Here is an 18,056-nt window from a genome sequence, read left to right on the forward strand (position 1 = left end):
TATCCTCTGAGATTAATCAAGTTTACCTTTATACTTTATAATCCGTGCTGTGTTGGGATCAGTGCCTATTTACTCGTTGGCTTTTGTATCAACTGGAATCAGAAAATCATGAAGTATTACTTTCTGAATTTCTCCAGAGAATAAAAGATGGAGATGATGTTGATGTTCACATCATACATCTATTCAACCACAGCGACTTCCACATCTAGACTAACCAGACCAGGTCCAAGCTGAGCAGACGGCTGGATGGAGGATGAAATAATTTCAAACAAGGGCTTTTCATTTGAAACAGACAGAGTTGTGACATTCAGGGAACCAGTGGTGACTTCAGCTGTTGTCTCATATTTCCTTTAGTCCAAAGTAATCTGCTTAATCTGTAGGATGACTTCAGCAGCCACCAGACGTTTCTGGGGGACAAACAACGCTGTTTTTCACAATGAATCAGAAGTTTAAATCAAACAGAAATGGCAGCAGTATGTTCTGGGTTAAACTGAGTTGCAGCCGCATGTGTTTTGGGAATGAGGGAAATGTCAGTGAGGAGCAAAGCTTTGAACCTTCAAACTGTGGACGCAGATCCTCCAACAGGAGAGGGCAAAGATACAGGGAAGGTTTTCCAACAACAGATTCAGATTTAGACCCGAATGTTGCAGGACATCTGGAAACAGCTTGGAGGGTTACATCTTCATGTTTGATCTTTACCTGTGTAGCATCCAGGTGGGATGAGGAGCTCAGTGGTAACACATGCTAACTTTTCTCATGTCTGATCCAACAACACAGATCTGCTCCTGCAGATTATCTGGGTTTCACCTGTTTGAGCACATAAACCATGAATGTTCACAGAGAAAAGTGTAAGATGCCACACTAAGTTTTGAAGGACTGATAGTTGAGCAGCTCCTTCATCTCCTTGCAAAAAATTGTGGGTGAATAATGTTCAGTGACAGGACTCTTTGAGCCTTGTAAGTGCAGCTCTATGTACGGCAGCTGCTTTACTCAACTATCCCATCAAATATAACTATAACCATCAACTATAACTATAACCAACTATAATCATCAACTATAACTATAACCAACTGTAACTATAGACTATAACTATAACCATCAACTATAACTATAATCATCAACTATAACTATAACCATAAACTATAACCAACTATTACTATAACCAACTATAACCATAAACTATAACCAACTATAACCATCAACTATAACTATAACCATAAACTATAACTATAACCAACTATAACTATAACCATCAACTATAACTATAACCAACTATAACCATCAACTACAACTATAACCATCAACAGTAACCATCAACTATAACTATAACCAACTATTACTATAACCAACTATAACCATAAACTATAACCAACTATAACCATCAACTATAACTATAATCATCAACTATAACCATAAACTATAACTATAACCAACTATAACTATAACCACCAACTATAACTATAACCATCAGTTGATGGTTATATAGATAGGTTATACAGTTGGTTATATAGTTATATAACCAACTGTAACTATAACCATCAACTATAACCAACTATAACTATAACCATCAACTATAACTACAACCAATTATAACTATAACTATAACCATCAACTATAACTATAACTATAACTATAACCAATGTGGATCTGACTTTCTGCAGCTCATCACAGCATGGAGGTGAAACACAGCAGACTTCAGAGTGGAATCTCCTGCAGTGAAATAAAACCGAGTGGAAGACTTTATTTTCTAAGTGAAAGCACAGCTTGTGTTCAGGGAGTCAGATTTCTAGAGAAGAGTTCCTTTCACTCGAAGCAAATAGAATTGATTTGAACTCAGTTTATTCCAACGACCACAATTAGCTGCCGTTCTGGAGGTGCTTGTCGGTTTCTTTGTCCGTCAGGCCAGAGAACTGCAGGTTGGGTGACGCATCGCCTCAGGCGGCCCGTCGGTGTAAATGATTGCCTGTCTGCATGTCAGCCCTGCTGACAGCCTGGGGACTCTTCAGGAGGGAAACTCATTCCCTCTTTGAATGTATTATAGATGTTAATGCTTGGATGTCACACCAGTTTCTGCAGCTCAACCAGGATAAAACTAAAGTTCTTGGTTCCAAAGCTCAGAGAGAAACTGGTCGCAGATTTAACATCCGTGGGACAGATTTAACATCCGTGGGACAGATTTAACATCCGTGGGACAAATTTAACATCCGTGGGACAGATTTAACATCCGTGGGACAGATTTAACATCCGTGGGACAAATTTAACATCCATAGGACAGATTTAACATCCGTGGGACAGATTTAACATCCATAGGACAGATTTAATATCCGTGGGACAGATTTAACATCCATAGGACAGATTTAACATCCGTGGGACAGATTTAACATCCATAGGACAGATTTAATATCCGTGGGACAGATTTAACATCCATAGGACAGATTTAACATCCATAGGACAGATTTAACATCCATAGGACAGATTTAACATCCGTGGGACAGATTTAACATCCATAGGACAGATTTAACATCCGTGGGACAGATTTAACATCCGTAGGACAGATTTAACATCCGTGGGACAGATTTAACATCCATAGGACAGATTTAACATCCATAGGACAGATTTAATATCCGTGGGACAGATTTAACATCCGTGGGACAGATTTAACATCCATGGGACATATTTAACATCCATAGGACAGATTTAACATCTGTGGGACAGATTGAATATCTATGGGACAGATTTAACATCCATGGGACAGATTTAACATCTGTGGGACAGATTGAATATCTATGGGACAGATTTAACATCTGTGGGACAGATTGAATATCTATGGGACAGATTTAACATCCGTGGGACAGATTGAATATCTATGGGACAGATTTAACATCTGTGGGACAGATTGAATATCTATGGGACAGATTTAACATCCGTGGGACAGATTGAATATCTATGGGACATCCTCCAGAGCTGAACTTTAAAGCTCGTGGGGTTTGTCACCAAATCTGCCTTTTACCACCTACAGAACATCAGACGTGACCATTTCTTTGTGAGGGACGCTGAGGGACTCATGCATGCTTTCATACCAAGAGGCTGGACGACTGTGATGCTCTCCTGGCTGCTCCACCCAAAAGAGGAATAAATCACCTGCTGACCAGGACCAGGAGAGAACATATCACACCTGTTTTAAAGTATTTACACTGGTTGACTGTCAGTTGATTTTAAAATGATTCAGATGTTTTTAAAGCACTTCATGGTCTTGCACCATCTTATATATCACACATACGAACCAGTTCGGCCCCTCGGGTTCTCTGGCGCAACTCTTTTAGTCCTTCCTCCATGCAGGACTAAAACTTTATGCTCCACGCTGCTGGAACAGACTTTTTCACCACTCTTGTTGTCATTTTAGCTTTTAATCTATCTTCTGCATTTCTTTTATCTTTATTAACTCGCTGGCGTTGGTCTGAAAGTGGTTTTTAAATGGTCTTATTTTTCCTTTTAATTTGTTTTTAATCGTGTTAATTGTTTAAATTGCTCTCAAATTTTATTTCATTTTTCAGATCTACAACTGCGTCTTATTATTGGCCTGTCAATCATCTGTGAAGCACTTTGAACTGAAACAAAATGTACAAAAAGTGCTGTATAAATAAAGTTTGATTGACTGAGGACCTGGTGATGTTCACTTATTGTCTCATACAGACATGGACAAACCCGCCGGTACCTTCACCTCATTGAAACAATAGTGTTCCTCATTAGAAGCTCTTTGATCATGCAGACCTGCATCCTTTAGTTTGTCAGAGAGTAAAACAGCAGAGCAGAAACTGGAGAGGAGAATACTGTCAGTCACTGGTGTCTTAGGATCCAGTCGTGTTTAATAGAGTAGTGCAGTGCTTCTTAACTGGTTGGTCATGACCCAAAAGTGTGAAAAAAGGCTTTTAATTTGACGTCTACAGAACTTCTGCTGCTGTGCTTTTATTTTGTAGGAGGTAAAAAAAAATTAAGAGTAATCTGCTCACGTTTTTATGACGGTAACAAACAAAACTAACGTGGTCTCATCAGTTGAGCATTTGTAAGAAGCTTCAGTTGTTTCACTTTATTATTACTGTATTATTATTAATCATCTCATTTCATACGGTTGAATTTAGACTCTTAAAACGTCATGCTCCAACTTCTCTGAAAACCAACTTGTTTCATTTCTCGTGTTTTATTTCATGTATTTCATGAAAGCCTGGTGTATTTTCGGAGTGGTTAAAGAACGTGAACACTTTGGGTCGGCTGCACCGGTCCAGAACACGACCAGAGTGAGCCCGGCTGCTGGTTCTGGACATGCAGAAGTGATGAGTCGGGAAACAGCAGACGATGAACTGACAGAAGACTATAATTGATCCATTGATTCTATTCCTGCATTAAACAGACAGGTGCACCGCATTCAGCTGACAACAGTCTGGATCTGATCCGCCTGCTCCTGGTTCTCCGTCTGTCACACGTCATCCGGCTCTGGTTCTTCCTTCAGCATGAATACAATCACAAGTTGAATATCCAGGAAGTGTCTGCAGGGCTGTGGGGACTGTGTGCACCGCTCAACATCAAGTCTGCATACTGACGTTCAGACTGCAAAAGCATATGCATTTTATTGAGCAAAGACACGAGGGACCAAACTATATACACCGATACACTCCCAACATCCCCGTCTACCGTTAAAAAAGAAATAAACACCTTTTAAAAAAATCCTGGTTTTGCAGCTGGACTTTTTTTTACTCCATGCTCCAGAGTCACTGGATAAAAAAAGGGTCCACAGTTCGTCCAATTACACGCCAGTATATAGTGACAGGAAGTAGATGTACAGGAGGAGGATGGGATATATGAGAAGGGGCTTCTTCGTTTTAAATTCGTCTCCGACGAGCAGCGAGGCGGCGCTGTACGCAGCCCAGAACACGCCGAACAGCTGCAAGAGGAGACACAGATCATCACTCTTCATCACCAACAGCAGCACACAACACAATCACAGACACATCTTCATCACAAACACTGACACACGTCTTCATCACCAACAGCAGGAAACAGTAACAGTCAGACAGGAAGTTGGTCACTGTCCTGCTGAGAGGAACGACCCTTTTTATTCCTGTTGAATATCTGTCAACGTCGTATTAACTACAGCCCTGTTTCTAAAACACTTGGGACGCTGTGAAATGGAAGTAAAAAATGAAATTGATCATTTGCAAATCATGTAAACTCATATTTAATTGAAAATAGACCAAAGACAGCATATCAAATGTTGAAACACATAAATTGTATTGTTTTATGAAACATTCTCATTGTGAATCTAATGCAGCAACACGTCTCTATAAGTTGTTCCAGGATCATGTTCACCACTGAGCTGCATCAACTCTTCTTTTAACAACACTCTGGAAACGTTGGGGAACTGAGGAGACCAGTTTCTGGAGTTTTGAAAGTGAAATGTGGTCCTATTCTTGCCTGATAGAGGATTTCAGCTGCTCAACAGTTCAGGGTCTCCTTTGTTGTATTGTTCATGTCCTGATGCTCCAGATGTTTTCAATGATTGACAGGTCTGGACTGCAGGAGGCCAGTTTATCAGCGGACTCTTCTACTAGAGAACCATGCTGTTGGAATACGTGCAGAATGTGGTTGGACGTTGTTCTGCTGAAATAAACAAGACCTTCCCTGAAAGAGACGTTGTCTGGATGGCAGCATATGTTGCTCCAAAACCTGAATATATCATTCAGCATTAATGCTTCCTTCCAGATGTTCAAGCTACCCATGCCATGTGCACTAATGCATCCCTGTACCATCACAGATGCTGGCTTTAGAACTGAGCTGATAACAAGCTGGATGGTCCCTCTCCTCTTTTAATGATATTATGAACCGTAGACGATGAAATCCACTAATTCTTTGTAGTTTTACATTGAGGAACATTATTCTTAGATTGTTGAACTATTTTCCAACACAGTCTTTCAGAGTGGTGAACCTCTCCCCATCTTCACTGCTGAGAGACTCTGTCTCTCTGAAATCATCTTTTATACCCAATCATGTCACTGATCTGTTGCCATGGTAACATTATTAGTAGTCAGATGTTCCATCAGGTGTGGTTTTTTTGTTTTGCATAACAACCTTTCCAGTCTTCTGTTGACCCTGTTCCAACTTTTTAGAGACGTGTTGCTGCCATCAAATTCAAAAGAAAATGCAAAAGAAGCACATTTTTCATATAACACAATTTCTCCATTAAAACATTTTATATGTTGTCTTTGGTTTATTTTCAATTAAATATGGGTTTATGTGATTTAAAATTCATTGCATTGTTTTTATTTACATTTTATACTGCATCCTAACTTTTCTGGAAACGCTGACAGCTGACAGCCTACATGAAGTCAGGACTCCCAGAGAGCTCAGAGTGTTACAACCAAACTGAGGTGTGTTGAAGATAACCATGTTGAGTGTTCTGATCCATCTCCATCTTTATTTTTACACATTATTATTATTATTATTGTCCTCACTTTGATGACTGTAGAAACCAGGTCGAAGCCTCCGATCACCAAGAGCAGAGGAGCGATGACAATGAGGGGCAGAAGGGAATATCCGATCACTCCCAGAACCTGTCCGTATGACACCTGATCCAAATAACAACACGACCCAGTCAGAACATGCTCCTCATGTTGGACCACACCAACTGACTGCAGAGGGACTCACCTCCCCACCAAGAACACGGGCCAGCAGGAAGATGGTGAGGGATCCGAATATCCAGATAGTGATGATCCAGGACACCACCTGAGGACACAGCACAGCTTGGTGTGAACACGGACACACAGAGGACACACGGACACAGGGAGGACACACAGACACAGGGAGGACACACAGATACAGGGAGGACACACAAACCGGTCCTTTCTGTTTCTTATAGAGTTAGAGATGTTTTTAAATAATACAAACTGCAGCTGAGGTCAGCTTCACCTGGGCTGAAGGTACCAGAACCACCTGACTGAAGGAACCGTCCGCCGGCTCTGATCTGAGAACAGTGTGTGGATATACTATCACCTGTTTAATATTTTAGTACACTGTCTTCTGTCGACCCAAAGCTGTTCATATGACATCAATAATTGTCTGGGGCTCCGCCTCCTCTCTAAAATGAAGAATGTGGCTCTATAAAATGAATTCCATTGCCCCGCCTCCTCTCAAATAAATGTATGCTGTTGCCCTGCCTCCTTTCTAAAATTAATTCTGTGGCCCCGCCTCCACTCTAAATTTAGTACTGGGGCTCCGCCTCCCCTCTAGAATGAATGCCGTGGCCCCGCCTCCTCTCCATAATGAATGTTGTGGTAACGTTTCCCTCTAAAGTGAATGCTGTGGCCCCGCCTCCCCTCTAGAATGAATGAATATCTTAGAGATCTTATAGAACCATATAATCCTAGCAGAGCACTTCTCTCTCAGTACGCTGGTCTACTTGTGGTTCTTAGAGTTTCCAGAAGTAGAATGGGAGGCGGAGCTTCAGTTTTCAGGCTCCTCCCCTGTGGAACCAGCTCCCAGTTTGTGTTGGAGGGGCAGAAACCCTCTCTAGCTTTAAGATTAGACTCAAAACGTTCCTTCTTGATAAAGCCTATAGTTAGGGCTGGCTCAGGTAGACCTGAACCAACCCTTAGTTATGCTGTTATAGGCCGAGGCTGCTGGAGGACCTCGTTACATGCTGAGCTTCTTTTCTTTCCTCCTACTCTTTAACTGACTCATACCTCACCATCTTCTTCTCTCCCATAGTTTCTTCTTATTATCTGTTGTCTCCATTCAGTTCCTTCACTCGTGTAGTTTCTGTTCTTTCTTTTCCAGATGTCCCATCATTGAGCTGCATGTCTCTGCTCTGCGCTTGTCGTCTCCACCAACAGTTCTTCTCTTCTATCTCTATGCTGTCCTTTTCTCTCTCTGCTCTCCTCTCACCCTAACTGGTCGAGGCAGATGGCCGCCCACCTCTGATACTGGTTCTGTTAACAGATGCTCCTCCCACCTCTGATACTGGTTCTGTTAACAGATGCTCCTCCCACCTCTGATACTGGTTCTGTTAACAGATGCTCTGTTATAAGTGCCATGAAATAACCTGTGTTATGATTTGGCGCTATATAAATAAAGTTGAATTGAATTGAATGCCGTGGCCCCGCCTCCTCTCTATAATCAATGTTGTGGTAACGTTTCCCTCTAGAATGAATGCTGTGGCCCCGCCTCCTCTAAAAATGTGCACCGCTTACCCTGAACTGTCCGTAGATGGAGATCATGGAGAAGAGCAGCACCACGGCCAGAGGGCCCCAGAAGTCGGGGTTGTCTCTGACCACCTGCCGGTTGTAACCCAACGACGGCATGGGCATCAGCACACAGCGGATCTTGTAATAGATGTCCTTCAGGTCAATGTCCAGCTCGTCTCTGTCACAGGAAACACAGCACTGTCACTGGAAGCTTGGTTCTGACACCGGAGACCATAAAATTAGATTAAAACTCAACATAACAGTTGAGTGTGAGTGTGTGTGAATAGTCTTCATGAACAGTACAATGTAAACTTTTAACAATGTACCAACGATGTAAAAACCGTGTATTAAAGTAGAATCACTACATTCAAGAGCATTGAAGTGATCCATCCGGTCAGGGTGGAGCTACTTTGAAATACTTCCTGTACTACCACATACTGTAGTCTTATGATGGAAGGAAACAAGGCAACCAGTTGCTACTACGACATACTGTACATTTCATTACATTACATTTAATTTATCTGACTCTTTTATCCAAAGCGACTTACAATAAGTTCATTTCAACCATGAGGGTACAAAACCAGAACAACAAGAATCAAGAAAATATAATTTCTTCCAGAAAGGCAAACTACAAAGTTCTATCAGTAAGTTCTATTTTAAGATACTAAAGTTCTACTGTTCAAGGTAAAGGAGGAAGAGGTGGAGGAGGAGGAGGAGGAGGAAGAGGTGTGTTTTTAGTTTGTGGTGGAAGATGTTCAGAGTTTCTGCTGTCCTGATGTCAATGGGGAGCTCATTCTACCATTTAGAAGCCAGGACAGCAAACAGTCGTGATTTTATAGAGTGTTTAACTCAGTGAGGAGCAACAAGCTGATTGGTAGAAGCAGAGTGGAGGGAGGGGCTGGGATGTAGGGTTTGACCATGTCCTGGATGTAGACTGGACCCGATCTGTTCACAGCACGGTACGCAAGTACCAATGTTTGGAAACAGATGCTGGCAGCTACTGGTAACCAGTGAAGGAGGAGGAGAGGAGTAGTGTGAGTGAATCTAGGAGGTTAAAGACCAGTCGAGCTGCTGCATTCTGGATGAGCTGCAGAGGTCGGATGGTACTAACAGGTAGACCTGCCAGGAGGGAGTTACAGTAGTCTAGACGTGAGATGACCAGAACCTGGACCAGAACCTGGACCAGAACCTACGCCGCCTGTAGTCTCATGATGGAAGGAAACAAGGCAACTAGTTGCTACTACCACATACTGTAGTCTCATGATGGAAGGAAACAAGACAACTGGTTGCCTTGTTTCCTTCTGTCATGAGACCAGGCTGAAACCTTCACTGTCCCAGCCGTCCTCCAACATTGCCCCCCCCGTTGCTAGAGAAGTTGAGGTCCGACTCACAGCAGGGGTTTGGTCTCCTCACAGTCGTCCTCCTCTACCTCCAGCAGCCATCCGTACCCTCGCTGCCTCAGGAAGGTGGTGGCGTACGGGTCCTTCCCGCCGTCGCTGCCCATGTTCACTTTAATGTCCGGAGTGCTGATGGTTCCACTGAGCTCTGTGGAGGACAGGTGTGTTCAGAGTGGAGCGCACCTGTTCATAGACTGGTGGGATGTCAAATACACAATGCACACACACACCATGAATATTTAACATCCTGTTTCAACATCAGCTGTTCCACCTGAAGGAACCGGAAGAACCGCAACTCTGCTCTGAACACACACTAGAATGTAAAAGGAAGTTGTCCTGCCACGTCCACCCTGTCCAACAGGTCTCCCTGTGACTCCTCCCCCTGTAACACGAACAGGCTGCTAACCTGGAGTCACGTGAAGGCGGGTTTGTCTTTTTTAAGAAGCATTAAAGACAGTTTTGAGAGCAAATTACTCGCACTGCAATCAAAAATCTAACAAGCAAGAAAAAAACAGATGAAATGGAAATGAAATGATTTGGATTGAAAACAATATATTCCACACAGCTGTCTTAGTTTGAGTTACAGATGTGAGTTTTTGTGATGAAAGCAGCCTCTTTATTATGTCAGTCTGACTGGGAATCAGACCTGTGATGATGGAAGGATCATCTACACTCGTATAATCATCTACACTCGTATAATCATCTACACTCGTATAATCATCTAAACTCGTATAATCATCTACACATATAATCATCTACACTCGTATAATCATCTAAACTCGTATAATCATCTACACATATAATCATCTACACTAGTATAATCATCTACACTCGTATAATCATCTAAACTCGTATAATCATCTACACTCGTATAATCATCTAAACTCGTATAATCATCTACACTCGTATAATCATCTAAACTCGTATAATCATCTACACTCGTATAATCATCTACACTCGTATAATCATCTACACTCGTATAATCATCTACACTCGTATAATCACCTACACTAGTATAATCATCTAAACTCATATAATCATCCACTCATAATCATCTACACTCGTATAATCATCTACACATATAATCATCTACACTCATAATCATCTACACTAGTTCATCTAAACTCGTACAATCATCTACACTCGTATAATCATCTACACTCGTATAATCATCTACACTCGTGTAATCATCTACACTCGTATAATCATCTACACTCATAATCATCTACACTCGTATAATCATCTACACTCGTGTAATCATCTACACACATATAATCATCAACACTCGTATAATCATCTACACTCGTATAATCATCTACACTAGTTCATCTAAACTCGTACAATCATCTACACTCGTATAATCATCTACACTCGTATAATCATCTACACACGTGTAATCATCGTAATCATCTACACTCGTATAATCATCTACACTAGTATAATCATCTACACTCGTATAATCATCTACTCGTATAATCATCTACACATATAATCACCTACACTGGTATAATCATCTACACTCGTGTAATCATCTACACTCGTATAACCATCTACACTCGTATAACCATCTACACATATAATCATCTACACTAGTATAATCATCTACACTCGTGTAATCATCTACACTCGTGTAATCATCTACACTCGTATAACCATGTACACTCGTATAACCATCTACACATATAATCATCTACACTCGTGTAATCATCTACACTCGTATAACCATGTACACTCGTATAACCATCTACACATATAATCATCTACACTCGTGTAATCATCTACACTCGTATAACCATGTACACTCGTATAACCATCTACACATATAATCATCTACACTCGTGTAATCATCTACACTCGTATAACCATGTACACTCGTATAACCATCTACACATATAATCATCTACACATATAATCATCTACACTAGTATAATCATCTACACTCGTGTAATCATCTACACTCGTGTAATCATCTACACTCGTATAACCATCTACACTCGTATAACCATCTACACATATAATCATCTACACTAGTATAATCATCTACACATATAATCATCTACACTAGTATAATCATCTACACTCGTGTAATCATCTACACTCGTGTAATCATCTACACTCGTATAATCATCTACACACGTGTAATCATCTACACACGTGTAATCATCTACACTCGTATAATCATCTACACACGTGTAATCATCTACACTCGTATAATCATCTACACACGTGTAATCATCTACACTCGTATAATCATCTACACACGTGTAATCATCTACACTCGTGTAATCATCTACACTCGTATAATCATCTACACACGTGTAATCATCTACACTCGTATAATCATCTAAACTCATAACCATCTACACATATAATAATCTACACTAGTATAATCATCTACACATATAATCATCTACACTCGTGTAATCATCTACACTCGTATAATCACCTACACACGTGTAATCATCTACACACGTGTAATCATCTACACTCGTATAATCATCTACACTCGTATAATCATCTACACTCGTATAATCATCTACACATATAATCATCTACATTAGTATAATCATCTACACTAGTATAATCATCTACACTCGTATAATCATCTAAACTCGTATAATCATCTACACTCGTATAATCATCTACACTCGTATAATCATCTACACTCGTATAATCATCTACACTCGTATAATCATCTAAACTCATAACCATCTACACATATAATCATCCACACTCATATAATCATCTACACTCATACACTGCTCCAAAAAAATAAAGGGAACACTTAAACAACACATCCTAGATGTCAATGAATGAAATATTCCAGTTCAAATCTTGATTCATTACATAGTGGAATGTGTTGAGAACAAAATAACATCAGAATGATCAATGGAAATCAGAATCATTATCCATGGAGGTCTGGATTCAAAATCATACTCAAAATAAAAGTGGAAAAATCAGATCACAGGCTGATCCAACTTCTGTGGAGATTCCTGAAGACAAGTCCAAATGAGTCTCAGTAGTGTGGGTCCTCCACGTGCCTGTATCACTCCCTACAACGCCTGGGCATGCTCCTGATGAGACCACGGATGTTCTCCTGAGGGATCTCCTCCCAGACCCGGATCAAAGCATCGGTCCACTCCCGGACAGTCTGCGGTGGACGTGGCGTCGGCGGACGGAACGAGACGCGATGTCCCGGATGTGCCGGATTGGATTCGGGTCTGGGGAACGGGCGGGCCGGTCCGTAGCGTCGACGCCTTCATCGTGGAGGAACTGCTGACACACTCCAGCCACATGAGGCCGAGCATTGTCCTGCATCAGAAGAACCCAGGACCCGCTGCACCAGCAGATGGTCTTCAACGGGTCTGAGGATCTCATCCCGGGACCTAATGGCAGTCAGGGTACCTCTGGCTAGCACACGGAGGGCTGCGCTGCCCTCCGAAGAAACGCCTCCCCAGACCGTCGCTGACCCGCCGCCGAACCGGTCCCGCTGGAGGATGTTGCAGGCAGCAGAACGTTCTCCACGGCGTCTCTAGACTCCGTCACGTCTGTCACATGTGCTCAGTGTGAACCTGCTCTCGTCCGTGAAGACCGCAGGGCGCCGACGGAGAAGCTGCCGATCTCGGTGTTCTCCGGTAAAGTCCGGTGGCCCCGCACGGTGTCGGGCTGTAAGCACAGACTCCACTTGTGGACGTCGGGTCCTCGTACCGTCCTCATGGAGTCTGTTTCTGACAGTTTGAGCAGAAACATGCACATTAGTGGCCTGCTGGAGGTCATTTTGTAGGGCTCTGGCAACGCTCCTCCTGCTCCTCCTTGCACAAAGGAACAGATAGCGGTCCCGCTGCCGGGTTGTTGTCCTCCTACGTCCCCCTCCACGTCTCCTGGTGGACCGGCCCGTCTCCCGGTATGTCCTCCGTCCTCTTGACACTGTGCTGACAGACACAGCAAACCTTCTTGCCACAGCGTGCATTGATGTGCCATCCTGGATGAGCTGCACTACCTGAACAACTTCTGTGGGTTGGAGACACCTCATGCTCCCTCTAGTGGTGAGGACACTGGCAAAATGCAAAAGGTACCAACGATCATCCAGAAAGGATGAGGACAGAGAAACGGTCTGTGGTCACCACCTGCAGAACCGTTCCTTTATAGGGTTGTCTTGATAATTGCCTCATTTCCACCTGTTGTTTGTTCCATTTGTACAACAGCAGGTGAAACTGATCCTCAATCAGTGTTGATCCGAACTGGACAGCTTGATTTCACAGAAGTGGGATTGATTGGAGGTACATTGAGGTGTTTAAGTGTTCCCTTTATTTTTTGGAGCAGTGTATATACTTGTTTGTATATAATATATATAGATATATAATGTACTGTATATACTGTGCATTTTATATTTATATTTTTTACTGCTATTTTATTGCTTTTCTATTATTACATTATATTCTATTCGATTATTTTATTCTATTATTTCTATTATTATCTTATTGCTTCTGTATGCTGCTGTAGCGAAAAAATTTCCCCTTGGGGATTAATAAAGTCAATACCTACCTACCTACCTACCTACCTACTCCATATATATATGAGTGTATATACTCCATATACACTCATATATATACTCCATATACACTCGTATATACACATATATATATACTCCACATACACTCATGTATACTCCACAAAACACTCATATACTCATATATACTCCATATACACTCATATATATATACACTCCATATACACTCATGTATATTCCATATACACTCATATATACTCTCATGTATACTCCATATACACCTATATATACTCCATATACACTCATGTATACTCCATATACATTTATATACTCCATATACACTCATATATACTCTCATGTATACTCCATATACACCTATATATACTCCATATACACTCATATATACTCCATATACACTCATACATACTCCATATACACTCGTATATACACATATATATACTCCATATACACTCATGTATACTCCACAAAACACTCATATATACACTCATATATACTCCATATACACCTATATATACTCTATATACACTCATGTATACTCCATATACATTTATATACTCCATATACACTCTCATGTATACTCCATATACACCTATATATACTCCATATACATTCCTGTATACTCCATATACACTCATGTATACTCCATATATCACTCATGTATACTCCATATACACTCATATATACTCCCATGTATACTCCATATACACCTATATATACTCCATATACACTCATGTATACTCCATATACATTTATATACTCCATATACACTCATATATACTCCATTTACACCTATATATACACTCCATATACACTCATGTATACTCCATATACACCTATATATACTCCATATACACTCATGTATACTCCATATACACTTATATACTCCATATACACTCATATATACTCCATTTACACCTATATATACACTCCATATACACTCAATCTATACTCCATATACACTCAATCTATACTCCATATACACTCATGTATACTTATATATACACTCATGTATACTTATATATACACTCATGTATACTCCATATACACTCAATCTATACTCCATATACACTCATGTATACTTATATATACACTCATGTATACTCCATATCCACTCATGTATAATCCATATACACTCATGTATACTCCATATACACTCATGTATACTTATATATACACTCATGTATACTCCATATACACTCATGTATACTCCATATACAGTACTCATATATACACATGTATACTCCATATACACTCATGTATACTCAATCTATACTCCATATACACTCATATATACTTATATATACACTCATGTATACTCCATATACACTCATGTATACTCCATATACACTCAATCTATACTCCATATACACTCATATATACACTCATGTATACTCCATATACACTCATATATACTTATATATACACTCATGTATACTCCATATACACTCAATCTATACTCCATATACACTCATGTATACTCCATATACTCATATATACACATGTATACTCCATATACACTCATGTATACTCAATCTATACTCCATATACACTCATATATACTTATATATACACTCATGTATACTCCATATACACTCATGTATACTCCATATATCCAGTGACCTGTCGATCCTCCACCTGACTGTGCAGACTTCAGTACGTGACAGTATATTAATATCACCATATAGTACATACTGAGTACTTATGAAAGTAAATGTTATAGTTGTTCCTCATTGTAGTCTCTCCTTACAGCTTTGATCCTATTCTGGTTGTGTTTGATTGTAGTACAGTGTATTCCAGTAGTTCATGTTGTTTAGTTATTGTTTGGACCTTTGTAATTACTTCTCTCTTCGGTTTTGATGATTTAAATGAAGTAGTTAAGTTACACATTTTCTCTGAAGGTTTAATAAAATAAATATATAATAAACGTATTAAAACCGGTTCAGACAGTCTGTGAACCAAATTCTGTTATATTCATGTTTACGGAGCAAAATGACTTCAACAGCAGATGATTTAAATGATGTCATGTCGTGTTCAAGAACAAACCGTCATTTGTAACCTGCAGCTGTTCCAGATGTTTGTTAGATTCAACCAGCCACGTCTCAGAGCTACAATCAGTTAGCACCGTTGGTACCTTTAATGATGTCGAACCACACCGCGTCATTTCACACGTTCGTGTCACTGAACTTGAACGTATTTGTACCGGGCTGCTGCACTACGTCATCACACCTGAAGTCAAGGAAGTGAACAGGTGTGGTTAGCTTCTGTCAGGCCTGCTAGCTGCTAGCTCGGCTAGTGTTAGCCTACCTTCAGCCTCTGTCGAAGAGACGAACGTAAAGTCTCCGTTGGTGGGAGAGAACTGCATGATGCTCCCTCCCAGACCGGACATGTACCGAAGCGGGGGGTGAAATCTGCCGGGGACACGTCGGTGAGGCCGTCACTGACCGGAGCGCATCGCTGAAGGTAAACTAGCGCATGTTGTTCCGGTCCGTCGGTCGGTCTGCGGCGGAAACGACCCGGAAGTGTGGAGGAAGCTGGGCCAGAGACACGTCATCTGATGCGTTCAGGGCCTGTCATTGCGCTGGGACACGGGAAACTCTGCAGGAAAACCTTTTCTTTTTTTTTAACAAACGATTGCACGTCTCAGTGCAAACAGAAAATATACATACATAATATAAATTCACGAACAATTAGATCTGCTAGGGGTAAATGAGATAAATAAATGCTAAAATAAAAGAGAAAAAAATGCATTAATTTATAGATAAACAATTAAAAAGGTTACATATATTAAGAGTATTTCGGGCTTTGGGGTTGGATGGTTTGTACATATTGTGGCATTTCATTTAGAGAAATATTTAAAGAGGGTTTTTTTGTGTAAAATTTACTTTTGTGAAAATGGAATTCTGCCAATATTATCTAAGGATGTATGATGTACGATTGCTTTTGCTCTGACCCGCTGATATCATAAAAAACAAAAAGTACATACAGAAATGTTACGATGAATATAATGGATAAAGTCCCTTCAAAATATAATGGTATAGGGGCAGTTCCAGAATAAGTGTGTGGTAGTTTCAATATTAATTCCACAGAAAATGCAGTCAGTATCATTGTCCTTTCTTAATTTTTTGCAGGAAAATCTTTCATTAGATTCTGTGAGCTTCAATGACCAATATGATCTTTTAACTTCAAGAAATACTCAATTAACTATGCTCATTTATTAACTTAATGTAATAAAGAAATCCACATAATTTATTATGACAAGACACACCTGCTTGTCATGGAAAAAAATAAAATGATGAATACAAACATATTGGGTTGTGGGAGAAGTGTGTTTAAAGATTTATTCAAAGATTATTCAATGTGAAAAATGACTAAAATGGTTTAAATACATTTGAAATGATTTTATAACACACAATGAGAATGATGATGATATAGTTGTTGTTTTGCAGGTAATTTTATACCAAGTTCATTTTAGTGTAAATTTGAATATTGATGAGTTGAGTGAATGTATTACTGTAATTTGGGAGTGAGACGGTCCTCTAGGGAGTGAGGCGGACTTCAGTGGAGTGAGACGGTCCTCTGTGGGGTGAGACGGTCCTCTGTGGAGTGAGACGGTCCTCTGAGGAGTGAGATGGTCCTCTGTGGGGTGAGACGGTCCTCTGTGGGGTGAGACGGACTTCTGAGGAGTGAGACGGTCCTCTAGGGAGTGAGACGGTCTTCTGAGGAGTGAGACGGTCCTCTAGGGAGTGAGACGGACTTCTGAGGAGTGAGATGGTCCTCTAGGGAGTGAGACAATGCAGAGATAGCTGAAGTTGTCGACCAGGGCAGTTAAATGTAATTGTTTTCATGTATTTTTTCTGTGTTTGTGTTTATACCATCAAAGCCACCGAGGTCTCT

At 40.6% G+C, this 18,056-nt stretch overlaps 1 protein-coding gene across 1 annotated transcript; it reads right to left on the reverse strand.

The window, feature by feature from the left end:
• Window positions 1-4,353: 4,353 nt before the first annotated feature.
• On the reverse strand, window positions 4,354-16,676 carry yipf4 (Yip1 domain family, member 4). The gene is made up of 6 exons (XM_069722445.1): window positions 16,467-16,676; window positions 9,626-9,779; window positions 8,241-8,412; window positions 6,700-6,777; window positions 6,507-6,620; window positions 4,354-4,939 (listed from the first exon to the last, which is right to left on the reverse strand). Exons 1-6 carry the CDS (start codon window positions 16,546-16,548, stop codon window positions 4,802-4,804), a joined length of 738 nt encoding a protein of 245 aa, XP_069578546.1. The 5' UTR covers window positions 16,549-16,676; the 3' UTR covers window positions 4,354-4,801.
• Window positions 16,677-18,056: the final 1,380 nt, after the last annotated feature.

This window comes from Brachyistius frenatus, unplaced genomic scaffold, assembly GCF_029030835.1.
Source record: "Brachyistius frenatus isolate BFR_SWC_R1_liver_20210118 unplaced genomic scaffold, ASM2903083v1 Contig_292, whole genome shotgun sequence".
Lineage (NCBI taxonomy): Eukaryota > Metazoa > Chordata > Actinopteri > Embiotocidae > Brachyistius > Brachyistius frenatus.